The sequence below is a fragment of the Trematomus bernacchii genome, unplaced genomic scaffold (genome assembly GCF_902827165.1).
Source record: "Trematomus bernacchii unplaced genomic scaffold, fTreBer1.1, whole genome shotgun sequence".
Classification (NCBI taxonomy): Eukaryota; Metazoa; Chordata; class Actinopteri; order Perciformes; family Nototheniidae; genus Trematomus; species Trematomus bernacchii.
The window spans coordinates 8,355,732-8,382,870 of NW_022987720.1; the positions used below are offsets into that span (position 1 = coordinate 8,355,732).

Below are 27,139 nucleotides of genomic sequence, written 5' to 3' on the forward strand. Positions count from 1 at the left end.
AAACTTCGGCATATCTATCGGTGGTGTGGCGTTGGCTTCTAGCTGATTCACAACTTTTGGAAATAAATGGCCACTGAAAAGCTCTAAAACAGGTATGTTTCTCCACCTAACAAGATTAACTTTTCATTTAAACCAAATAGCAGATATTTTCTTGTGTAGTTTCTTGTGTTTGCTCTCCCAAACATGGTCTGAGTTTGATTGTCTTTTGGCCACAAGCTAGCCAACTTTCCTCCTGTCTTGAAACGTTTCTCAGTAACGACAACTCATTAAAACGTCGCCTATCTGGTAAACGTGTCTTTCATAAATTGTAGCTTATCTGAATCCTCTGAATCAACAGTAACACACTTGTACTCTCATTTAACGGCTGATACTGACAACTTATGCAGTTTGCCTGTTATTGTCATCATCTTCTTCCACAAAAATGCAACGTGACCACCATCTATTAAAGTTCACATTTCAAGGATAAAGAAGGCGCTTAGAGAAACAGCTTTCAAACCGAATTGACTTAAATACAATCATTATTCAGGCAGACCCCATTTTTTTATTATTGTGATGTGTCTCAGTCTGCTGAGAGGAGCTAGAACTTTGAAATGGCAGATTTGTGAAGGGAGTTTGGTAGGGGTTCTCCCCTCACGCGACACATTAAGATCATCGGTACTGTATCCACCGACCTGCGTCCTCGTGACATTCCCACGGAGCAATTATACACCGTAAATCTATTTTGTATTTTACATGTCTAAACTTCCATAAGCAGACCCAATACTGCTGGGTAAAGGTTTAACTTTATGAAAATAACTGCAAAATACGGAAGTGTTTGTAAGCTCGTTGAGACATGTCTGCTGTCTCTTCTTGTCACTGCTCTGCTCTAATAATAATAATAATGTTTGGTTGCACTTGAATGCCTTTCATAACTTTGCTGTTTGTCAGAGCATGTGCAGCATGCCTGAAGGAGTTACATGCTGCTTCTTTACATTCTCTAACGGTTATTTAAAGATAAAACATACAATTCAAATTAGGTCATAACATTATATGATGCATTCAAGTGCTTAACAATAGTATGTCTATCAAGCTTCCAGTATGAGCACTCAAAAACAGCCTATATGCTCATGAATGTTGAGGAGAATATTATAAAACAAAATGATGAACATGCACAACCCAACCTTTTTGTCAAGTCTGTTTAAACCGTCCTTTTTTGTTACCTTTTATTCTGGATTGTTTCTCAAATTCAATATGAAATGGCTTTCCTTGCTTCACACATAGCTTGTTTTAAGACTTTTTCGCCTAGACAGGCCTGGGTTGTGTCACTGCATATTTGTAATACCATGAACAGTGTGACAGACCTGTGAAGGCAAGACAGTAGGACATCATTACACACAGGTTGACCTAAATACTCTACAAAAACACTCTACCGTTAACTCTCTGGCTTCATATCTTCATACAAAAGCATCAAGAGTACAGGTTTGTTTCTTGCCAAACCCATAATTTATTATACTTTATACACGCAATATATTTCTGTCAGTTTGACATATGCTTGACTGAGTTCCAATAACTCACTTTGAGTCTTTAGAAGGTTTTAGAGAGAGAGAGATAGGGATTATAAATCCACAGGATTAAAGAGATGGTCAGAGAGAAAGCGTCCTTTTTTTAGAGGATAAAAAGGAAATCTATGTTGTGAGTGTCTGTTAATGGCTGCTGGAGTTAAAGAGGGAGGGACTAATATCTGTGTTGTTTGTGTCACAGAGAGTGCATGCCTGCATAATTATGTAGACCTACATTTGCATGCATGGGGGTCTTAATGCAAAGACCTGACAGAAGAGTAATGTTCTTAATGTGTGTCTGTTTAAAGTATTTTGTGACAAAGGTTGTAATGGCATTAAAGGTGACTGTTATCATTGTATTCACATTTGCATATCTATAGTTTAAACAAATGGATCCAATTAAGTGTGTGTGTTAAGGAAATGTAGAACAAATCCAGATTCTCCCCTATAAGCCCTAGGTTCACTTATATGTTTTTTTATATATGGTTTGGGTGAATTTTAAAAAAGTTGTCAGAAAACTGAACCATTGTTATTATGTTATCATATCTGTGTATAAAAGGTGGGAAAAGCCAGAGCTGATAATGATAAACAACCCCCAAAAAGCTTAAAGAACAGTCATTTACTTAGTTTTGATGCTCTTCATATTGCTATTTTGTTGCTGCACCAGAATCAGGTTTATGGCATCGTCGGTTTACAAATACAAGGAATTTGCTTTGGTGTGAAATATCGCATACTGTACACAAAACCTAAGATGTAAAAAAGGAGCAAATATTGAGTATTTATTTAAAGAAAAATTAACACCTATCTAAAAAGATGTTTACAAGAAATGTTAATATACCAGAAAGGGAATACCATAAAGATGTGACACATTTAAAAAAATAAAATAAAATTATAAGCTTTCCATTTATAGTGATAGTGCGGTAATTATCTTATGTGTATTTTTAATTATCTGTACACATGACATCTATTGCATGTCTGTATGTCCTGAGAAAGGAATCCTTCCCTAGTAGCTCTCCCTGATATTTCTTCAATTTTGTTCCCATTTGTGATATTTAGCTATATGAGTAACATGTCATTGATTGATATTACATATTTTGGCTTGCTTTGGTGCCTCAGTTCTTTTTATTAAGGCGGGGAAACACCCTGAAATCACAGGTAATGTTTCCAATACAGTTTTCTGGTGCTAAGTTCTAAAATGTACAGGGTGCTTTCGTATTTATCCTAGATAGATTTTCATAGTCCTATTTATGTATGATCCGGTTATGGATTTAATTTAGAGACAGTATATTCACCACAGTGTAATGTAAGATGCCCTCCTGGGTCACATGATGATACTGTGTATAGTGCATCAGGCGCTACTTCCTCTTATGCTGCTGTAAAGGAAGCCGGCCGACCGCAGCCGGGCCAGGTTATGTCATTACTTTCAGCTCTGAGGAGGGTTTTTCTAAAAAGAAAGTAACTTTTAGGCCTTAAATATCTGCAGAACAGAACGCCTATTCCTACCATCATGCATCATCTTGTATCAAACAGGAATTGAGCTTATTACAAAGACAATTCATAATTTAACAAGGCACTAAAAGCTTACTTTACTAAAGGCATGAGTGATCATTCAATGTGAAAATGTATCATTAGGTAATCATATCGTCAGGAAACTATATATCGTGATACAGAAAAAGGTAATAAATTGAAAAATAGAAACCCATACAAAGTCAAATTGGACAGATTAGTGAAAAATGTTTATGGTTTTGTTTTTCTATCACACTTAAAATGACCACTTACTTCATATAAACAAACTTAAATACTCTCGCATTAGCCGGATGCCATTATTTGTCTGATTACTCTGTATTTGTGTGCAGGCAAATCACTTTTTTTTCCTCCATAATTTCACTTGAAACTGACAAAAAAGTGTGGACTGCTGAGGAAATAAAACTGCTTCAGTATTCTAAAGTCTTGAACAATGAATATTTAAAAGAATGTATCACTGAAAATAAGTGTGAAATACACTATGGGTTTGATAGTTTATTGTATTTTGTTATATATTGTTCAAACAGTGTTTCTGTGAGATGTGTTGACGCTGTTGTAGACTCTCCTAATCTGTTAAAGTGTGTGTGTGACTGCGTGACATTAGCTCTGACATTACAGCTGTTTTTTTAAAACTCTGCATGTTGACGTTACTTTGTTCTGTGCTATCAGTTTCCATAAATACAATGACCAGCTTTTACATGATCACACAGCCAAAAGAATCAAATGCAGAATTATTCTAGCGATATTTGATAGGGGATGTGAAGGTCACAGGAAGTAGCTTAACAAACTGCTGAACCTATTTTGTGTTTTATTTTAGTTTTGTGGTTATCCAAATTGTATTCAAATGTCAGTATCAATCTTGTCCTATGCAGCAGGGTCCTGAAGTGGTCCTAACGGGCTGGTAGCGGGAGGAAGTGGTTGTTGCATCACTTCCCCTGCCAGTTGAATGCTCTGCATGCAGTGCTGTACCTTGTAGTTTTTGTGGTGGAGGATGCAGGCTGTGATGCATTTCACTCCATATACGATGCAGACTGCTTTACATGTGCACTCTTTGTTATTTTGAGCCTTATACTAAAATAGTTTACAGGGGCCCTAATATGCTAATGTCTAAGTTCATATTAGTAGTTTGTGCCTCTACTGTGACATGTCTACATGCTTTAATGTTCAGAAAGCTCTTTATTTCCCCCCTACTACCTGTTCTGCAACCTCTCTCTGTCTGAAACCAGAGCCCAGTCTGCTCTGATTGGCTAGCCGGCTCTATGTAATTGATGAACCGCTAAGAGATGTCCCGCCCCTTAGCCTATCACGCACAATTTGTTGTAGCGCTAGCCAATAGAAGCGTGAGTGTAACGTAGTGATGTCATTATGTTACAGAAGGAAACAAATGATTCCAATGGAGGCGTTGCAGGAGTGTGTGGGAGAGAAACTCCCTCTGGATGAAAGTAAGTAGCATGAGTGTGTCTGGTTACAGGTTATTCTGCATGTTTGGTTGTATTTTGTAACTCATCTTCTTCTCTGTGTGTCAGGAGGTGGGAGGATGTCAGTGGAGGTGGACTTGTTGCTGCAGGAGGCCAAAGAAAGCATCGAGGCGGCCCAGAATTACCGCAGTGAACTCCAGCAGCGCCTCAATGGCCTCAACCAGGCCCGCAAACAGGTAGCACGCTCACAGCTCTGCACACACAAAGATGTAGTCCAAAATACTTGATTCTACATATGTTATTTTAAATGATTCTTTATTAAGGTTCTTGTGCAAGTTGTATTGTTTAAAAGGGACACAGGTTCTCACGAATTGTTGTGTGGTCACTTTAAGTGTGTATTTAATTGTTTCATTTGTAGAAATGCATATTGTTACTCATCCATCTTCTGAAGCTAGGTGGATGCTTCCAGCAGATCATTTTAAGGATATGACTTCTCAAACATTGCATGACATGATTCTGGCTCATGGAGAGCAACCATGTATTAGTTTAAGAGAGGCCTCCATTCAGTCTTCTCTTAAGTCATCACCCAGGTCCATTATCTGCTGTCTCTTACACCTTTAAATGAAGGTAAAGAAATATTAAATACCGTATCATATTATTGGCCTTTTACATAGTTTATAAAGCTTAAGAAGTAGGAGAAATTACTTCCACCTGGTAACTAAAGTTGCCAAAAAGTGGGGGAAAAAGTACTTTGAAATGACATTAGTAGAAATATAAAGTTGCATGAAATGGAAATACTTTAGTAGCACTAACTCAAATGTGCACTAGTACAGTACAGTAGTGGAGATTTTACCGCTGATGGTGGATCTGGATGGTTTTACGCTCTCGGGTCAATAAGAAGTGTGTTGGCCCCTGACCCGCTCCCTCCCAGGAGAACATTCTCTCTCTCGGCTATCTCTTCCTTCCCGCTGTCTAGATTTACGCCTCCAGCTGCTCGCTGTAAACAATGCTGCTATTTCCTGTTGCCATAGACATCTTAGAGGAGAGAGAACAGGCCAGACTCTGACCCAAAACTAGGGATGCTCTGATAGCCAATTTTGGGGCCGATCGCCGGAATCAGTATCGGCCGATACCGATCGCCGATCCGATCGCCGATCCGATCGCCGATCCGATCGAGTGGGCGGGGCCTATGGGGATCTTCCATTTAAAGTGATGTTTAAAACTCAGTTAATGGGGCTCATTCACTGGCGCTTCCACAAACAACAACCAACATAATTATTACAACAATTTCAACTGAAGTACATTATCACGGGCAGTGGCGTTTTTATATGTACAAAAGTGGTGGGGCACAAACAACTTAGGTGTTTATATATAAGCTTCTGCAGTGACGTGCAGTGAGGTTCATGGCTGGTGAGGCACTGGCACTGACTCTTCAGGTTTACAAATATTATATTTTTACCTAAATCAAAATATTCTATTATTTTCAAAAGCTTTTTTAGTCTGATGCTTCGATTAATTTTAAACAGACAGTTCAACAAAAGGATACCCAAAAAATGTAATTTTATCATTTAAATATTGGATTGTTCTCTCTTAGTAAGATCCCATTTTCAATAAAATTGTGGTCTTACCTTGACTTGAAGATGAAGTCCATTTGCCTATCCTTCTGGACAAAAATCTCTATAAGTTTTTTGTAAAAGTCCTCCTTATCTTCTTGTAGTTTCAAAAGTCGAATCATAAATCTAATCGATAGATTTATGATTAGAAAATTATAAAAGTAGGGTAGACATGTGGATATTATCCGGCTGAACAAAACGTGCATTTATCTAACGTTTCCCACAGATCTTATTTCGAGCTATTTTCTAAAATCCTATGGAGAAATCTCATTGCTTTTTTATCGAGGGAAACCATGCGCAGCTTACTTCCGGGTTTTAGGACGCGTCACTGCACCTCTCTCGTCTCCTCTTCACACACACCACACTTTTCGCGGCACACGTACTTACAGCCAATCAGCTCTGAATTATGTGAGATGACGTTTGGTGGGTATGTCAGCACAGTGCCCCTATGGTGATTATCTTTTTGCCGCACACATTGAATAGAAAAAGACTCTGAGTATTCGCATTGTAGTTTTTACAACTCCCATTCACTTAGACCAGGGATGGGCACATGCGGCCCCCACCTCCTCTTTTTGCGGCCCTCAGATTAATTTATAAACAACGTAATTAATAATAAAAAAATATATATGTTTTTTTATTTTGTTTACTTGTAGTACTGATACCGTCCACTAGACTCCTAGTTACGTCGCGATCTGCGTACATGATTTCGTTCGGCAGCCAAATACCGCAAAAATAATCTGTGACACGTTTGTGTGTATTCTGTTTGTTTCCCGGGGAAACACTCACAAGAAACACCGGCTGTTGTTATGCCTGCTGTGACGTTAAGTTACCGCTTGTAATTATGCCTTTACAAGCTTCAAAGTTGTATTTATCATCTGAATTTGGCGAAACAAGTTTAACTTGTTAAGCCCGAGAGACCCCGGTACCGGGGCACTGCCGCAACATCTTGCAGGAAACAGTGTCTGAGGGCATGTTCATTTAATAAAACTATGAATGTTTTATATCCATGTAACGGGAAGAAACTCATCTAACTGATCATTTTTATTTATTTTTCAAAAGAAAACCCACAATGCTAACACTGAGCCTCTGAATTAGCAACGAGCGAAAAATGCTAACACCTTACTGCACCGAAAATCACTCACAAAACCTTATTATTGATCTTTTCACCACATCCAACACATCGATTCACATCGTGAGGTGACACAGAATCTATTGATATTACCACTGAATTATACGTATTTGCGACGTTATAAGCAAAAACAGACTTCAAAACAGGTGACGCTAGGTAGCTAAAAATGCTAACATTTTTACCTTGGCTCTGTAGTCTCTCCAAAGTGGTCTTCAATGGCATTAAAACGATAAAAACGCTGCTGAAGTTAATCCATAGGTTAATCTAATGTGTCTGTGTCCCTTTGAAATGATTTCTGATAATCCATAAGCATTAAAACTGCTTTTCCGTTTCCAGATGTCAAACTAGAGATAGGTTCACTCTGATGGAAAATTACATGCGCAAAGCCCCCACCTTTTCTCTTCACAACGTGTGTGTGTGTGGGGGACTCCCCCTTCAATTCTATTGGCTCTAACGGTCAGAAAGAGGTGTCAACCATCAAAATCGAGCAAGGGGGGCCAGAGAGAAAATCCACCCAAATGACCCCAGAAGTGGTTTCTTTTTGCTAAATCTCTCTAAAAAGGTCAAATGTCACTTGTTTTGCATCAATCTTGATACAGGGTACTTATTATATGTTGTACTTTGGATTCCTAAAGCTTTTAGTCTACTAACCCATCATCCAAGGGTGGTTTTCACTATAAGTAAAAAAGAATTTTTGGACGGACACTATAATTTACAGTTTTTTACTATGTAAAATCTGAATTTTCTTTAAAATAAAAAAACATCTATATTGATTCTGACTTTTCTACATCCAACTCACAGGTTTATCATTACTTTGAGAAAAAAGATTATTAATTTAACCCTTTTAGAAGGGAAGATATGGTCATTTGTTCTGGGAATGTCATTTTCGAGCCTGAGACCTGAAAAACAGGCTCAGGGCTTAACAGGTTAATATTCTAAAAACCAAGACTTTGTTTATTTGAAATCAGATGAAAACAAACTCACGGACCCTGCCGTGTTATCTATAATTACTATACGCTTTTCATTCATAATTTCAGCGGGAGGGAGCGGTGCTGAGGAACAGCAGAGTGCGGGTTGACAGGTGTCTGTGTTGACATTCCTCTTATTGTGGAATAAGGGGAATGCAGAGACAGGCTACAAGTGTCTTAGGTTCAAGTTAGACAACTAATGTCTGGGTTAGTGTTCATGACTTCATATTTATGTCATCTTAATGGTTAATCTTAATGCACACACATTTTCCGTGCTTTCCAATAGTTTAAAATAGTTTTATTCCACTGTTAAATAACCTGTTCAATACAAACATGCCACTTGTAAAAATTAAATAACATTTATGTGAACTGATATTTGTTTAGTGAGCTTATTAGAGGATGTTCCCTGAAAGATTGTAAAATGTCAATGAAGATGTCAGACTTAAAGGTGGGGTATGTCATTTATTTCAGAAACACTTTTTGTTATATTCCATGGAATGCTCTTAACATCCCGATAACAATGAATATATTAAATGCATTGACAATAAATACATTAAAAAAATGTCATCTGTGGAAGCCGTAGTACTGTAAAAAGCACGACCAATCATCTGAGCCGGCCCGGCTAAAATAACTGGATGGCCTACCTGCCTGTCAGCCTTTCATCTGTGCACAAACTTATCTCGTGCCGTCATTGGTCATGTGCGCATTCGTGTGTGTTGGAGGAGGGGCTCTGTAAGGAAGTGGCAGATTTTTTCCGGTTGTGTATTTTCAAATTCTAGCGCACTCGAGCTGGTTTCTCCAAAATTACCTACCCCACCTTTAATTTGTCAATAATTACATACAATACATGGAATTTGTGTGTATGTGTGTTCCAAGTGAATCTGCGGCCCCCTGGTGGCCAGTACATAAATGATGTGGCTTCCACCACCATCCAAGTTGCCTATCCCTGATTTAGACAGTTGATCGGGGCTTGACCCACGTCGCTCAAAACGGCTCAATAGGCACACTGTAGACACTAATTAGAAGAGCACAGACTAAAACAGCAATATACAGACGAATCAGATGACTAAACATAATCGTAAAATATATTTTTTGCATCTTTTTGTAATTATTATTTTAATACTTTCTGCGGACACTAGGTGGGGCTGCCCCTAATGACCAGTCGCCACTGATCACGACAGTGAAGAATACATATATTTATAACTAGTTTAGCTAGTTCCAGAGGTAGATAAAATAGCTAAGTGTGTTAGGTCTAACTCTTAGTGTGTGTTTCGCTCCGCTCACCGGTCCGTCACAGCGGGTGGAGCTGCATGATTTTTAGAGAGCACTGATCGATCGGCAGAGAGTGAGTATCGGCCGATATCGATCGGTGGCCGATCGATCGGAGCATCCCTACCCAAAACATAAAGCTCTGACTCTTTTAAAAAGGAATGCACATACTGGGAACATAGTCTGAGTTGAAACGACTGAGTTTAGAGTTATTTGGAGGCATTTAACACTCATAGTTTTGTTTTGTTACATATTATTCAGTTTAATTAACGGTGAACTAAACCTTATTTATTAACGTGGCTTCTTTTCTTGCAATTTAGTTGCAATACAAGGTGCTTAACAAAACAATATAGTGAAAATATTAGTTTCTTCTTGTGCTAGCAACTTAAAGGGCCCATGTCATGCTTTTCCGGTTATTACCCGTCCCCTTGTGTGTTATGAAGGTTTTTATGCATGTAAACGGTGTGCAGAGTCAAAACCCTCAAAGTACACCCTGTAGCGAGTAAAACTCTAACACCTCCCCAAAACGCCTCGTTGGAGATACGTCACTGCCCATTTGAGTCTTCCATTTAGTTCCGGGTACGGCATGATGTCATGCGGTACCCGGAACGAAATGGACCAATCCGGAAGAGCTATGGCCACACCCAGCGGTGCTGGCCGCACCCTCTGCCAGCCTAACATTTACTGTTGGAAGCTCTGGTTCAGTTCACAATCGATCCAGTCATGCCAATGCCAAGGACCTGTTTCCTGAAATGTGAGGAGAAATCTGAGCTGTTTGTCCTACCGACGGAAGAACCACGACGAAGTCAATGGTTGAAATGTCTGTTTAACACTGTTCCTTCAGAGGTTCGAAGAACGTTACTGTGTGCGCGGCATTTCACAGACGAAAGCTTCCAAAACATTGCCCAGTTTGAGGCCGGATATGCACAGCATTTGAAACTGAAGGACGACGCTATTCCTAGTTTGTTTGGACCGTTTGGAGCAGGGGAAGATTCGGGTACACAACCTGTAAGTTTGCATTGTTATTTGTGTATTTATCAAACAAGGTATCTACCACGACTGTTTAAATGTGTAAACGTGTGTCGGACTGCTAGCGTTTCCATATATCAACTCTAATATCAGCAGATGGCCTTACATACATGTATCTCATAGCAGGAGAATGTCTGCATTCACACACAAAATACTCATAGATAGTATACTCCGGGTGATTTACCGTACGGTCAGTACATTATAGTTGGCGTGTATGCTACCGAGCTACCGTTCATAGCGTGTATGCTACATAGCTAAACCACTAGGCTACCTAGAGCTAGACATGCTAGGGAAAACATTGTTTTCATGCCAGCTACAATGAATGACCGAACGTAGCAGACTACCCGTATAAGATTGCAATTGTAAACATGTTCTTGCTAGCCTAGACCAGCGCCATATAGAGAGATCTATCTATATGGCGCTGGCCTAGACTAGCTGTTGTTCATAGTAGATTGGCATATTACACTGAACAACTAGCAAACGTACGTTAGCATATTAGCTGGCAAGCTAACTGTGTTGATTAGATAGATAGATTAGATGGATACACACTCCTACCACAACTACTACTAACGAATCTAAAACAACTAAGTTTCTCTAATATTTTGTGATTTGCATTTGATTTCGTCCAGCCAGATCAGGAAACTCCTGGCGTGTCTGGCGGACAACACACACACTGGATGACCCACTCTGATGCCTCGTCCTAAAAAGCCCCGGCAGCCGCTTACAAAGCTGCGATAGGCAAGATGCCGAAAACGCCTATAAGGGGAGGAATAGATGATATACAGTGTATATATGTATATTTACGCATGTTCATTTTGTACATTTCTAAAATTAAAGTTTGATGGAAATACTTAGTATCCTTTCTTCCCTGAATTATTTGCTCCTATAACATATCATTCATATATAGCAAACCATGATTTGATTTCTCATCAAACAGTAATAGTTTATTACAGGTAAAAATAACTTACTCTTCTATAACAACAGTTGTAGGTACAGTTCGGTTAGTTAGCGTATAAAATATACGGCTGTACCGACGTCATTATAAGACTGTTGTTCCGCTGAGAGCGAGCCGAAAAAAGCACTGTTAGACATGGGCGGAGCCTCTCTGGTGGTTGACTAATCAGAACAGAGTGGCCGAGCTGACCAATCGGAGCACACTAGGCTCACAGGGGGGGGGGGGGCAAGAGCTCCAACGAGCCGTTTAGTGGAGAGAGTGAATACTGCTGAATACACATACTTTACAGAGATGCTGTATGCGAAACCAATGTGAGTTTGGAAAATTGCACAGTATAAATCTATTTTAGTATACCTCAACAATGGAATTATGATCAGTGGAAATGGCCATGACATGGGCCCTTTAATAAAAAAAATGCTTTAACTTAAGAGAGTTCTTTAAGAGGAGTTTCTGTTGTCGTTTTAATTAACTGAAACTTGTAAGAAAAGCTTTTCCATGTCCCAATGTCATAATAAAAAGCAAATATGAAAGTTATCAAGGGGGTTTATTTCTCTTTCTGTGTGCAAATTACAACTGATTATAACCAGGCTGTTTTTACACTACAGTTTATTGATTTAATATATTGTATGATTTGGACCTACGAAGTTCTTAGAGGTGCAATACTACTCAAACAGCATAAATGAATCCAGGAAACATCGCACGCACGCACACACACACACACACACACACACACACACACACACACACACACACACACACAGACACAATGAGAAAGAGAGGAGATACCAGAATGTGTTTGAAAACTCGGGACAATACTATCACTGCAGCATCTTGTCCTTGTAAGAGGAGTCGTCCAAACATTCGCCTGATCGTCTCCTCCCATGTTTGACAAATGGTTTCATGATGTCGGCTCATATTTTTAGTTTGAATATTATTTTTGGAATCCACAAATATTGATCATCTGGGCGCCTGTGTCGCACTGATAGTCGGCAGGAAGTGATGCCTTGTCCCCAGTGGAAAGGTCCCTGTGTCTGCTCAACACACACACACACACACACACACACACACACACAGCTCAGTGTGTATTCTGGCAAAATCCCAATCGTGTGTGTGCGTGTGTTCTCATCGTCATACTGTCCCTGCTTTATCGGTGCAGCAGTTGTCAATCAGCCTTCTGTTTCCTGCTATCTTTTTATCGCTCCTTCTGTGTACACACATTGTGAAACCTGTGTGTGTGTGTGTCGGTGTTTAAAAGTGTGTTTTGCAAAGAGGAACTGAAACACGACCTCTAGCGCTGATCCTATCAGCTTCCTGACAAGCTGCTCGTCAGTGAGGGTAGTCTGTGTTTACACTGTGTGTCATATGAGGTTGGATTATTTTGTAAATGCTCATAATTATCAAATGGAAGCTGTCTTTAACTGTCAATAAGAGTAAATGTGTTCCAAAGACACCGACATGATCCGATTTTAAATGGCCCTATTGTGCTTTTTGGGGTTTTCCCTTTCCTGTAGTGTATTATATAGGTTTTTGTTCATGTTTATGGTCTGCAAAGGCTAAAATCCCAATGGTCCATCCAGAGGGAGTTTCTCCCCCCCCCCCCTTTCTGAAACGGCTCCATTGGACTCCTTTGTTTACTTTAAGAACATAGTGACAGCACTATGTAACAATTGCACTTTTATTGGCATGTACTCTAACATGATAGGTTAAGGGGCGGGACATCTCTTAGCAGTTGACCAACCACAACAGAGCCTGCCAGCTAACCAATCAGAGCAGACTGGGCTCTGGTTTCAGACAGAGGGGTTGTTTCTCAATCGCGAGTACGCTTACTTGGTAGCACATGTCTGCCGAGCATCTTGCTTCAGAAGCGAGGCAAGAATACTTCCTGGCATTCGGAAAACGAAGAGTGGAACACGCTAGCAAGTGTGCAGGTGTGCGTCATATGAGAGGCCCCGCCTTACATTTTCCGCCACAGATTTGGGGAAATTGGTCCGTGCGCAAAGCATTGTGGGGATTGTAAGACCGCGGAGTCTACACATGTGCAGCCTCGAAATTTCTCGCTACAAAGTACGCCGGGCTCGGTAGAATTCCAAGTATGCTGGACATTGGAACAGTCCTTTGGCGGCACTCGATGAAGTAGTATGCTTGAAATAGTGGCTCTGCAGCAGCTTTACTCGCGATTGAGAAACACCCAGTGTGTATGCAGTATGAGAAAAAAAAAGACCTTTTTGAACAATAAAGTATGTAAACATGTTGCGGTAGAGGCACTAAATACAAATATGAAGCTGAAAATGAGCAGAATATGTCCTCTTTAAATGAGTTTTATTGTCGGCTTTGATCTCTAGGTTTAACAAAATATGAATGTGAAGCCAAATCATGAAGTTGCATACCAGCTAACAATCTTTTTACCTTTTTACTAGGTGGTGGTAAATTAGCCTACTACCTATCGTACTAGGCTAAACATCCTAAACCATCATTTATCATAGTATACTGACAAGGAATCATTTACGGCAGTTTGATGAACTTTTATACACTCTTTAAAATAATCAGTAAGTGTAGTAACCCTTTATATTTGTTTCCTCTGCCCTTCAGGTGCGGGGCAGCTCGGGTCAGGCCCGCGAGGCGCTGCGGCGGCACTTCACTGAGCTGCAGGCGGCGGCCGGTCGGCTGCTGACGGAGCGGCTGGCCACGCTGCTGGCCGAGGTCGACGCCATCGAGGCGGACAGCGTCAAACCTCTGGACGACTGCCAGAGCCTCATCGAGCACGGGGTGGGCCAGGCCAACGAGCTGCTGAAAGAAGGTGGGGCTCTGAGATACAACGTTACGGTACTCTGCTGTTTGACAGTCAACACACACAACTAATTCACTGTATTGAACAACATTGATTATTAAGTACTAGAAATTCTCTTTTCTTTTTTTTTACAATTGTATTTGTACTGTGTGAGTGGGGGTTTGAATACTCAACTTTTAAAGTTGAATTCTTTCAAGAAAAATAATCAATTTCAATATGATCAGCTTTCATAGAGACCCACGATTAAACTATTTAGATTGAATATCCGCCAATAGAAAATCCTACATGTGCTGAATATTTAATGACAGCCTCGGTCTCTGCAGGGGAAGCCGCTCTGCGCTGTGGTCTCGGGGAGAAGGAAGACAAACTGGGCAGCTTCACCAAGAAGGCCATGCACATCCATCTGGACAGGTAGGACAGATAGGGAAATATACACTTCATTTGTATAGTGCTTGGAAAGATACACAAAGGTTCTTAACATGGTGAAAACCAGCAACAGAATCCAAATAACAGTAAAAGTATCAAATATAAAATACATAATATTAGCATAAAAACTGTTGTATTATATTATTTACACCATTTTCTCACGATTACAACACATTTCCCTGCTGTCAGATGAATAAAGGATTAATATATTTTAATATTCTATGATAAAATCCCTTTATGGTGTTTATATCTGTTGTGGTGTGTGTTTCCAGCCTCCCGGAGGTCCCAGCGTTGGTGGACGTGCCGTGTGTTTCGGCCCAGCTGGACGACTCCCTGCTGGGGGTGCTGAGGGACCGCGTGTCCCGCCTCGGCTCCGTCTCCGCACACCCCCCCGTCCAGATAGATGAGCTGCAGGAGAGGCCGGGCAGCGTGCTGGCCCGCTGGTGTAAGGTCAGCAAGAAAAAGATTAGAGAAAACACTTGGGTCTGATAAAATGTTCTTTCCTGCAAACATATCTCTGCTTATATGCCAAGGTTTGTTATAGAAGGGGTAATAATGAATAAATCATTATGTTTATAAGGGGGCTATCAAATAAACATGTTGATTTTGATTAATTAAATATATATGAGCTTCCCAGTCAGCTGCTGGATAATGAATGGAAAAAAACAACTTCCCTATTTTATTTTTGTAATGCCCCCTTTAAACAAGTGAAGATAAATATTGATATATGCATTAATTTAGATTAACTATTCACAAATCATAATATTATTTTTGTTGTTGCTTGGCAGCCCTTATATCTTTACCTTTTGTGCACTGTGATATTTACTAATGTATATGGATATTCTTTATTTTTACAGTATTATTTTTACGTTTATTTAAAATATTTTTGGTAGCTTCTGGTAATGTTGGTAAGGTATGGTAACATTTCTTGTGTCTCTTAATGGATGACATTTTTTAATATTTTATATTCATATTTGTATCTATATTGTGCCATATAATGTAGATCTATTTGTTTTACCATTCGTGTTGATGTTAATGTATTTATTATTTCCCGTGGGCATCAGGTGGATGAGGACTTCGCAGCAGCAGATTATCGGCTGCAGTACCGGCGCTCCGGCAGCGGGGGGGGTCAGTTCGAGGACGCGTACATCGGTCGGGATTGTGAGTTCCTGGTTCTGCACATCGACCCCCACACCGACTACCAGTTCAGGGTGTGTGCCCGCGGGGAGGGGCGCACCGAGTGGAGCCCCTGGAGCATCCCCCAGACGGGCTACACCACCCTCGCACCGCACGGTGGGTACAGCTCAATATACAACTCGAAAAACATTATCTAATAAATCTATCTGTATATTTAAAAAACCCTCCTATGTATACTTTGTAAGTAACACTTTTTTTTCATCATGTCGAGTGGTCTGATCAGAACATACAAAAAGTTGAGAATGAATGCACTCATACGAGGAACACACACACACACACACACACACACACACACACACACACACACACACACACACACACACACACACACACACACACACACACACACACACACACACACACACACACACATAGTTAAATACAACTACACACTATCATCAAAACAATGTTGTGTTTGGACCAATTAGCACCACACAGTGTTATTGTCGTTATCTAATTTCTGGTCTTTTCACATTCTACATTTGTTTATACAGTATATATATGGTAATTGTTGGGGAAATATTTTCCTAGTCCCATAACTTTGACCCAGTTTATTAGTTTGTTCTGACCTCACTGAGCTCAGGCACCTGTAGCCTTGGGTGCTGTGCTCTCAGTGTTTTGTCTCCCTGTTCCTGCCTGTTGGCGTCAGCTGATAGAGGTGTTATAGTGCTTTGCCTGTTTTATCTTGTTATGCACAATGTTGATAATTCTCTCAGAACCAGCTAAATAAATGGGTCTGGGGTAGAGATCTTCAGAATTGGTTTGGCAACCGTTGTGTCACCTCGTGGCAGCAGCACAGGTCTTGTCAGTTCTCCGGCCGTTAACTCCATAATAACCCATCAGTGTTTGCCATCAAAGTTCCAGCTCTCCCCGTGTCTCTCTGAGTTTCGTCTCCATTGCTCCAGAAGTTTCCATCACAGTAATGATGAATATAGTGGTTTAGCTGTGGGGATGGGCACCCGGTCGAGAGTTGGATTGCAATGTAAATTGATGGATTAGTGTGTAATATGGGTCACACTGCGCAAGCAAGTGGATTCTTTCTTCTCCATTGCTGAAGTTGTATACGTTCACAATTTTTTATTGGCTAATTTTTATTTTAATTTTCAACGTGAAAGTATTTTTTAATGTTTGAAATTAAACATATTAAATCAAAAATGTCAAACAATAAAAACAAAGTCCTTGCAACCTATTTTCTTTTAAAATCCGTTGTGGTCTGTGTGTTTTTACTCACAGAGTGGTGTCCGGGCACTGAGGGCTACATCCTGAGCAGCAGGAAGAACATCGCCCTGCGCAGCGACTCCTCTCAGGCGCGCTACCCCATCCTCTACTCCAACGCTCCCACATACTTCTGCGGCCAGACGCTCACCTTCAAGTAAGAACATGCAACCAAACACACTCAGATAATTAAGAAACATTTATATATATATCCCTATCAACTGAAAAATGTGTTTATATGATCTTTTTGTATACAGATGTGGAGGTGTCTCTTTTTGTAACTTTGTAGCAGCTTAATGTTAAACCCTAATGAGTTTGACACCCATCTTCATGTAAAAAATGAAAATGTAGGGAAATGTACAGTAATAAAACTAGTGTTTATATGTGTGTGTAGGATATCTGCAGCAGGTCAGGTGGACCGGAGGGACAGTGTAGGCGTGTGTGTGGACAGCAGGAAGGGGGCAGAGTCGCTTCAGAGAGACCAGGCCGTCTGCATTTCCACCAACGGTACGCTCACACATGCACAGTGTCATTTCATTTTTTTAAAGTGTGTCTGGTAAACTTATCTTCATCAGGAAATAAATCAACTTGCTCAACTTCAAAGTTGATGGACAATTCCCTATTGTTCACGTTTTCAAAATGTTTAAATACACTGCTCGAAAACGTTTGACTCTTTTGGAAGACACAGCAAACCTTCAGGCAATAGCACGTATTAATGTGCCATCCTGGAGGAGCTGGACTGCCTGTGGGACCTCTGTAGGGTCCAGGTATCGCCTCATGCTACCAGTAGTGACACTGACTCTAGCCAAATGCAAAACTAGTGAAAGAAAGTCAGAAAAGGTGAGGAGGTAAAAACCACCTGGAAAAACCATTCCTATTTTGTTAACTGATTAACAACCCCCTCTGCTACTTAACTGACCAGATCAATATCCCAGAAGTTTAATTTACTTGATGCTATACTCTGATTAAAAGTGTTCCTTACATTTTTTCGAGCAGTGTATATTATCTGCCTTGAAGTTCCCCATTGGTTTGGTTTGTTTAACTGTTGTAAATAAAAAAAATGGCTTAAATGCTCCACTGTTTTTGTTCGGTTCTGTCATGTGTAGCATGATGGACGTTGATGTTAAACCATATTTAGCATTATTGTAAGTGTTAGCTTCTCGTGCAGCATGATGAGACAAACCACTGCAGCGGAGAAACATTACTTTACATTTTCAGACTATTCAAAATACGCTTTGGCATTATTAAGTGTTGTTGATTTGCGCTCTATGTAAGTACCCTCACCTTGCCGTGCTTCTCTCAGGCGCCGTGTTTGTGAACGGTAAAGAGATGACCAACCAGCTGCCGGCCGTCACCGTGGGCTCCGCTGTGACCTTCGACATGGAGGTGGTCAACCTGTTCCCCGTCAGCAACAACAACCTGAGTGAGGGCGGGAACTTCAAGCTGCGCGTCACCATCGGCTCGGGGAACAGGGAGGTGGTGTTCGACTGGCTGGTGGACCAGGCCGTGGACTGCCTGTTCTTCGGATGCTCCTTCGTCCACTCCGGCTGGAAAGTGCTCGTGTTTTAACGGATCCTTAGAGACCCACTTCCACCTATTTTCTATGTTTTTATCTTTACGGGGAGATAGCAGGTCATCAGTGTATGCCACGTAGAAGCTGTGTGCATCAAGTGAAAGATGGGATTCATTTGAGGTGCAGCTCCAATATTTCTAGTCATAATCTGTAGTAAACTTTGTTTTAGGTGCCTTTTACTAATTTGAAAGTTTAGTGTGTCCACATTTAGTGCATTATAACGGAAGTATATGATGGCCATCACTATTCTCTATTATGTTGTTGCAGCAATGTTGGTGTTGATACCATTTGGTGCCATAATAAACATTTAAGACCACAAGTGTCCAAAATCCCTCCACAATCCCACAATAAGACACAAGGACCTTGAGGAACACGATAGTAAAACTCCTGCTGTAATTTGATATCAAATGCTTTTGAAACTTTCTGCAGGAGTTGTATTTTTCCACAAGCACTTCAGTTCTTCAAACTGCTCAGAAAGCCCCTTATGGTCACTTAGGGAAAGCCATACATCCTCTGAATGCCCTCAGACTGTAGGTAGGTTATCCTTGAGATCTTAGAAATCAAAGTCAGGTTTAAATATTTATCTTCTGCCGTTGTTCCTCTCACTTTTGAAAAAAAGGTTTGTAGTCTGAAAACAATCTGTCATTTTGTCCCAGAGTTTCTTTAAAGGGGCCCTATTCTGCCTTTTGGGGGTTTCCCTTTCCTGTAGTGTTTTATATCAAATCTCTGTTTCCTGAAGAGGAACCCAATATTTGTAGATCATTTGTCAGGGTTCTCTGAATAACCTCGCCACATGTGTATTATTCTCACGTTACCGGAGATAACATCCCTCCATCCACGCAGCCCCTCTCAGCTCCTATTCAACGCTTGAAGCTGGTGAACAGGGATTTCCCTTTATCCTGTAAATGGTGTTTACTTGTGTGAATGTAAACATAGTGACTGTCTGCGAGCGTTGCTGCCTCTCTGGGAGGAAATGTGATCTGAGACTCTTTGTAAAAGCTCTTCTTCAGGGAGCCACTTTGGAGAAAATGATATTCTTGTTTTCGTCACAGCTTCTTTTTAGCTCTTCTCGGGCTAATGTTTACAGCTTTCTTTTCACGTGGCACCGTCCCTCGCTGTGGGGAAGAGTTTGAGATAGCTGTTGATCTATGCATCGTCTTAATTTAGTCAAGTTTGACACCTTGTAGATGAAAAGCACATTGTTCTTAAGAGGCTGCATGATCATGTTTTTATCTTTCCTTTTTTTTTTGGGAGCAGCAAAAAAGAACACGTGTTACACTTTCTGTTTTGTTACCCCTTCACTGTGAAAATCGCACCTCGGCTGGTATTTTTCTTCGTTTTCAAAATGTGTTTTATGCAATTTGAAAGGGACGCTTCACCACAAGTCCTAAAAAGTGTGTTTCTGCCTTCATTTCTCCGACGTTTGTTTAACTGCTGTAGTAAAACACACAGCTCTAAGGAAGCCAGAGATGTTTTGAGGTGATTTTGGGAGTAGCCTAAAAAGACACTTAAAGGTCCAACGTGCTTCTTTTTGAGCTTCAGGCTGTAGAAACAAACTTTTATTTTTGTCTGAACTGTCACCTTGACATTTACAAGCTGTTACTTTGAGTTATTTTACATTGACAATCCTTAACAGTATTTACAAAACCTGCCGTTGTTGCGCCAGAATAAGAGTTTGGATTTCGAGAAGCATGTCAGCTGTGTAATTTAAGGGTTGTAGAATCTGTGAGCAATTCTGTCTAACTGTGTGTTGCCTCTGTTGATAGAAGTTTGATGAGAGGTCCTCTATCGAGTTGAGGTGATGAATCTACAAGTTATAAATTGGTTGAATTGAAGTCTAATCGTACTTCTTAAAATATTTTTTTTGTCCAACCAGCAGTAACAAACCCTTAAATATTTAAATAAACAGAGCTTTTCTAGTCATTTCAATGTTTTACAACAATTTTGATCCTGTTTTTCATTCCGGGTGACAACGGTAGCATCAAGAACACAATACTGAAGAAAGGTTTTGTATTCTTGAAGTTGCCGAAAAAACCTTGATGTTCGTCCAGCACACACTGCACTCAGCTTCCAGAGATGTGCGTTTGTTTCCGGCTGATATTAAGCTCTTTGTTTTGTCTCTGGAGAACCTTGGATGGTACAGATTTCCTGAAACCAGTGAAAAGAAAACTTAGTTCTGAACTGAGGAATTTCATCGTGGAAACAGTGACACCTGCTGGTCAAACCTCTGTCTTGCATTTGTTTCACTGATGTCATTTATGTTGTTTTGTTAAATAAAGGTCAAATTATGTAAACCAATCCCTTTCTGCTGAGTTGTGACATGATTGCAGTGATTTGTTGCAGAAGTGAAATAAATAAAGCACATGGTCGATAGTTGTACAAAATTGTTCTTTTAATAGAAAACCATTCTGACTCAACTTAAAAGTTCACAACGTCAAGCTGGTTTTTACATAAATGTAGAAGAAAAGTCTTGTTTTTCTTGACATGGCTCCTCATCGTGTGCAAAATGCTGCTGGTCTCATGTGGGGAAAAAAGGAAAAGTGGGCTCTATCTAAATTAAAAAGTGCTCTGCACGTCACTCAGAACTGTCACATGTGAACCAAACGGCAAACTAGATCCTGCTGAATTTCTCACCATCAGACTTCTAAAGCTTTTCAAAAGTTGCACCACGAGAAGGTACAAATAAAGACTCTTCTGCATCAATGCCAGTCCATAAACTGTTCAATGTGAAGCAGGAAACTGAAGCGCTCTTCTGGACATTGTGCTTCTTTCTGCTCCCGTTTCAAGGCAGTGAGATCGGGTCAGGTTTTGCAGAAAACTATGTTTTATTTTTACAAAAAAGAAAAAGCATGAGAAACAGCAGCAGAGCAACCTGCAGAAGATTCATCCCCTTTGGTGTGTGAAGTCAAAGAAACTATAACAAAAGAACTCACATGTTGCTTTCCAAAAACAAACATTATCCAAAGCTATATTGTGAGTTTCCCAGAGTCTTATGTACATAACGGCAGGAGGACAAAAGAAGAACAGCAGAGAAATGAGACAAAAGATTAAATGAGCAGCAAGTTGATGGCCTCCCCTAACCCCTCTGAAGCTGGCCTGCAACTCTTTAGTATATACGCAAGTGAAATGCAGATGAGCATATTCCAGAGCCTGTGTGTGTGTGAGCAAAAGTCCCTCAAAGATTATATGAAGTTAACGCGACTGGAGCAAGCACCTGGATTCATATATGAAAAAGAATGCTGAAAGAAGTGATCCTGTCAATTTCTTGGGACGACCTAACCTGATTCCCCCCCCCCAAAATGTGGCAAAAAAACCTCCCAAAAATGTCACCTCCTTTCCTGTGGAGGAGCTGTGTCTGAATGCATCTTGGTGCATCTTGGCACCCAGAGTGTGTGAGGAACAAAAGAGGATCTAGCACCAGCTAACTGCATCTGATCATTCTGAGATTCAACTTATTAGGAAATCTTCTACATTTCTAAAGGTAATGAAATGATAAACGTCTCTGATGCACCATGATGTAGAACAATGTAATCTCTCAGATGTAGCCTGCTTTTGAAAACATGATTCCCTGCAGTAACCTGTGTGTTTGTCTCGGGCTGTTTTGAAAGATTCTTGTATTCTCCTGTTGGGGGTTCTGATAGAGTTTCAATTCAGTTTGAAGCCGATCCAGAGCCGGGGAGTTTCTGCTCGCTGGCCGCTCTCTCTGTCCCGTCTGTCTCCTCCTCCTGCTCTCCGTTCTCCACGCAGCCTTTGCTAGTCCCCTCATTACAGGGTGTGTCATCGATCGCATCAAGCTCGGGATCTTGATCCATCTCCGGCTGAGATTCCACGGCCGTCTCCCAGTCCTCCTCCTCCTCCTCCTCCTCCTCCTCTTCCTCCTTGTCGGTGTGAGGCTGGCTCTGCAGGAGGCGCAGGCGGGCCATGGCCTGGTCGATGGTCTGCGTGGTGACCAGGTTGAAGTCGTGCATGCTGATCAGGTGCAGCAGGAAGTTGCGAAAGAGGTTGTTTTTGACGATGTGGGCGCCATGGTGATCGGCAAACACCAGACACGACTCGTTCATCTGGTTGTCTGCTATGAAGCTGTAGGGAGGACAGAGAGGATGATGAGCTGAGTGCTAGCAAAGAGACGTTTTTTTAAATGCACCATTTAATACGTACACATTGTTAACTACCATGGCTGTACCCAATAGCCATGGTAGTTAACATGGCTATTGTTACGTTGAAATTAAAATGCTTTGTTTTAAGCAGATAAAGCTTCAGCTTCATACACACCCGTTCTTCATGACGTGGAGGTTCCACAGCTTCATGATCTCCTTCTCTCCCTCGTTGACGTCTGTGAACTCTTCCATTTGCTGCGGAGAGAGCAGTCAGACTTTAGATCAGATGTTAGACATGGCCAACCTTCTACATAAACTTAAAGTGGACCTATCATGCTATATTTGAATAATATAGTGTAGGACCATACCTATATAAGGCATATTTATACTTTTCTTTTTCAAAATACCAAACAGATCATGCATTTTAGCCATGCCTCATTTCGCTCAATTTGACATTTTTTAGCTGTTTTTGCAAGGGCTGATTCTGTGAGAACAGCACCACCTACAGGCCTGGCATATGTACTACAGCGTCTCCAGCGCTTTCGAACGGCAATGGCCGTGGCTGTCTCCTCCTGATTGGTGGAGTTGGCCCAATAGCCGTAGCGCCACTGTCCTGACGTCAGGACAGTGTTCAAATCTGGATCAGTTTTTATCAGATCCGTTGCAGCCCCTTTTTTAGAGATTTGGGTATGGAGGAAAATAGAGAGGGTTGTGTTTTCTGACACTTGGTGAGTTCCCTGGAACACCGGGGACACATATTCATGTATAAAAGACGTACAAAAGTGCATTTTGCATGATAGTTCCCCTTTAAGCATCAGAAATGCAGGTACAGAACAAGTGGCTAAATCAAAGTTTTGTTCTCCTGTCAAAGCTCCTCCAGAGCCATACAAAGGCATGATGAAAGTGCTGTAACAGGTAGTTTGACCAACATGACCAGTAAAGTAGATTTCATAATCAGTGTGCTGCTCCTGTATGTCTTCTGTCAGCAGTGAGCTCACCTTCACAGTCTTCTCTCGGAGCCAGTCGGGGTCCCTCTCGTCCTCGCTGTCCACCTCCATCTCCTGAGGCCTCAGCGGCACGCAGCTGTCGCTGTGGAAGTACAACCGGTTGTGTCCGCTGATGACGGGCGGCTCCTGATCTCCGTCCTCCGGCTCCAGGAACTCCGACAGACTCGCCTTCGTCCTCTTGGGTCTGGACAGAAAAATATAGTTTCAAAATATTTAAAGAGGACAAGTTATGCTCATTTTCAGGTTTATATTTGTATGTAGTGTTTCTACTGTGACATGTTTACATGCTTTAATGTTCAAAAAGCTCTTTATTTTCTCATACTGCCTGCGCTGCAGCACCTCTTTTCACCCTCTGTCTGAAACCAGAGCCCAGTCTGCTCTGATTGGTTAGCTGGCCAGCTCTGTTGTGATTGGTCAACCACTTAGAGATGTCCCGCCCCTTAGCCTATCACGTACAATGTGTTGGAGTGTTAGGCAATAGAAGCGCCAGTGTTACACAGTGATGTCACTATGTTAGATGGAGGGGAACTCAGGGATTTTAGCCTTTGCAGACCATTTACATGCACAAAAACCAATATAACACACTACAGGAAAGGGATTTGAATGGTAGATATATATGTAACTTGTACGCTCACAGCAAACCAAATCATGTTGTCAAATAGCTTTTATTGCAGAAATGTTCCGTGTTATCCCTCTAACAGTGAGAGTAGTAATACCTGCAGACGACGACGTGCGTGACGGCCGTCCGCTTCACCGGGCCGTTCCTGCTGAAGGCGAAGCCCGGCTGGCTGTGGATGTCCTGAGGGTTCCCTGCGTACGAGCCGTCGTAGCACTCGTTGATGGAGACCTCCACCTTCGCTCCTTTGGGATGGGGCTGCCGGAGATCAGAGAGAGAAGAGTGAATAAAAACATCTGGCTGACAGCTTCATCTGGAAGACTGCTGTGAGCTCCAGTAACATCATTTCAATCCATTGCTTTAAGTCTTTTTAGGTTTGAGGAAAGCCTTTTTCAATGTGAGCCAAACATTTCCATTTAGTTTCAATAATGGCTCAAGCATTTTGTTTATTATATTCTTTTAAAATCATATTTTACCATAACTTCATTTAAGGAGGCATATCTTACTAGAAGATGGTGATTTTTTTCATATTGATTCAAGACTTTTTAAGGATTGCGTTGAGTTTAAAGAAGGCACATATATCAATTATTAGCATTATTCATCTTTAATTATGGAAAATCCTTATAACTTCACTCAGGAATTTTATGCTAATAATGGAAACATGAAAAAATGAGGCTTTAAAAATTGTACTGCTGAGTTTATATATGCGACTTATTAAATGTATGTGTTTTATCAGTATAAAAATCCATTCCTGTCCTTTCTAGTCAACCAAGTTATTTTATTCGTCAGTTGTTCCGTAATCAAATCACTTTTTATTTTGTATCCCTTCGTTTAAACCTATGGTTTTACTTGTATTCTTTTAATGTAAGGATATGTTGTTGCACAGAGAGAGTGAGTCTCACCACGTAGTTGAAGTTGAAGCGGGAGTGGGACAGTTTGAGGTGTTTGATCAGGCTGTACAGCTTCCTGCAGTTCAGCGTGCACCAGGGACAGTGCAGGTCGTCTCTGGCCTCCGTCTGCTGCCGCGTGTTGTGATTGTACTGGAACTGGACACAAGAACACAGACGTGAGCGTGTAATCAACGCTACGACTCGTTTCAGGGCATTCGCATCCATTTGTTTCCCAAATATTCCAACACCGTTTGAACGCAGCATTCGAAAGTGTGGAAATGTGTCACTAAGGTCAAACCGCTGTAACATCACGGGGATCTTGGGAAAGACGTAGCATCATTTCTGGACAAAGTTCATTGGATCGTGGTATAAGTCATACAGTATTATCATCAGGACAGAGGATCATTTTCAACCCAATGTGTGGTTGAGCGTGACGATAAAACGTTTAAAAGGTCACCTATCATGCTATTTTTAGGCAATAGCATAGGTCTCAGATATATACAAATGTATAAAAAACATGTCTATGAAGTGTTTTGCTCAAAATACCAAACAGATCACCCATTCTAGCCATGCCTCATATCCCTCTATTTCACTTCCTGTTACTAAAATGCTGATTCGGGGTATAAAGCTTTAAAAAAGAGGGGGCAGAGCTTATGCCTGCTCATGCGGGACCCGGCAGATACTGTCTAAAATAAATGCTGCGGTGATGAAATGCCAAAACCACATCAAGGATTATTTCTGAAACATTATGGAGCTCAAAGGCTTTCTCTCTTGCTGGTTTACCACAAGGTGAGTTCCTTTTTTTATCCTGCTTCTTCACACATGTACTCTCTCCAGTACAGGTTAGCTCTGAGTGTTAGCGATGCTTGCTAATGTAAACAAAGACCATATTATGTCCAAAACACGTCGGGCATGGTTTCTGATAGCGAGTTTCTGATAGGGCCGTAGGTCCACCACGTGGGTGCCATCCGATATGACGTAAATTACGTCATATCGGATGGCAAATCTAGATCAGCTCGTTGTAGCCCCGTTTTCAGAGATTTGCGCACGGAGGAAAAGAGAGAGGGTTTTGTTTTCTGACACTTTGTGAGTTCCCTGACACGCCGGGGACACATATTTATGTATAAGACATCAAAAAGTGCATTTTGCATGATAGGTCCCCTTTAAAATGGCGACGCAGACTCTCGCAGGTGAAGGCGGAGCAGCAGACTGACCTGGTAGAAGATGCGCAGCTTCTGGCGGGGCTCAGCTGAGATCAGTTCTCTTCTGGTTTGGACGTCAGCATTTATGGATTCTTTAACAGCTGCAGCACAGAGGAGGAACACACCATGAGTCACTTGTAATAGTCAAATAATGATAAACAGCTGACAGATTTCTGGATGTGAAATCTCTGTTGCTCACCAAGAGTGTGTGTGGCCCTCATGGAGCTGGGTCGGGGCTCCTGGTTGGTCTCAGAGTTGCGGGTAGCTAAAGGTTTGGCCACGGGGGCCGTGGAGCGGTCCGAGGCGTCGCTGGTCCAGCGCAGCGTGAACTGCAGGGTGGGGCCCTGAGAGAAACTCTCAAAAGGAGGCATACGCTACAGAAAGGAGGGGATGATATTTGATTACACTAGTTTAACCAATGAGCACAAATAGAAGGGATGGAACCTCATGGTCGGTGAGTCAATATGTTTAATCACTGATTTTACTTCCATATGGAGAAAAGGAATTTTCATTCCATTATTAGGGGGGCATAACATTCTTAAAAATATTAAACCTCTTAATGAAAAACAAACCAACCACCTTTTTAAAGATGTGGACTTGGAATGAATGTTAACTTTATTGAAGAATACAATCTCAACACTTTCATATGTCCACTAGGCTTTTAAATGTTGTTACTTCATTTTAA

General features: G+C 41.1%; 2 protein-coding genes across 2 annotated transcripts in view; one reads left to right on the forward strand and one right to left on the reverse strand.

Annotated features, from left to right (window-relative positions):
- On the forward strand, positions 1–21,011 carry crlf3 (cytokine receptor-like factor 3). The gene is made up of 10 exons (XM_034142445.1): positions 1–92; positions 4,437–4,504; positions 4,589–4,716; positions 14,033–14,240; positions 14,555–14,642; positions 14,930–15,107; positions 15,722–15,950; positions 17,088–17,226; positions 17,464–17,576; positions 18,373–21,011. The coding sequence occupies exons 2-10, from the start codon at positions 4,447–4,449 to the stop codon at positions 18,636–18,638; spliced, it is 1,407 nt and encodes a 468-aa protein (XP_033998336.1). The 5' UTR covers positions 1–92; positions 4,437–4,446; the 3' UTR covers positions 18,639–21,011.
- LOC117492283 (polycomb protein suz12-B-like) overlaps positions 21,012–27,139 on the reverse strand; it is a 14,278-nt gene continuing 8,150 nt past the window's right edge. The window contains exons 10-16 of the mRNA XM_034142444.1: positions 26,654–26,828; positions 26,467–26,555; positions 25,265–25,408; positions 24,463–24,620; positions 23,738–23,930; positions 22,915–22,994; positions 21,012–22,722 (exon numbers count right to left, since the gene is read on the reverse strand). Coding sequence (XP_033998335.1) covers positions 22,293–22,722; positions 22,915–22,994; positions 23,738–23,930; positions 24,463–24,620; positions 25,265–25,408; positions 26,467–26,555; positions 26,654–26,828 — 1,269 coding nt within the window. The 3' untranslated portion in view covers positions 21,012–22,292. The remainder of the gene's footprint in view (positions 22,723–22,914; positions 22,995–23,737; positions 23,931–24,462; positions 24,621–25,264; positions 25,409–26,466; positions 26,556–26,653; positions 26,829–27,139) is intronic.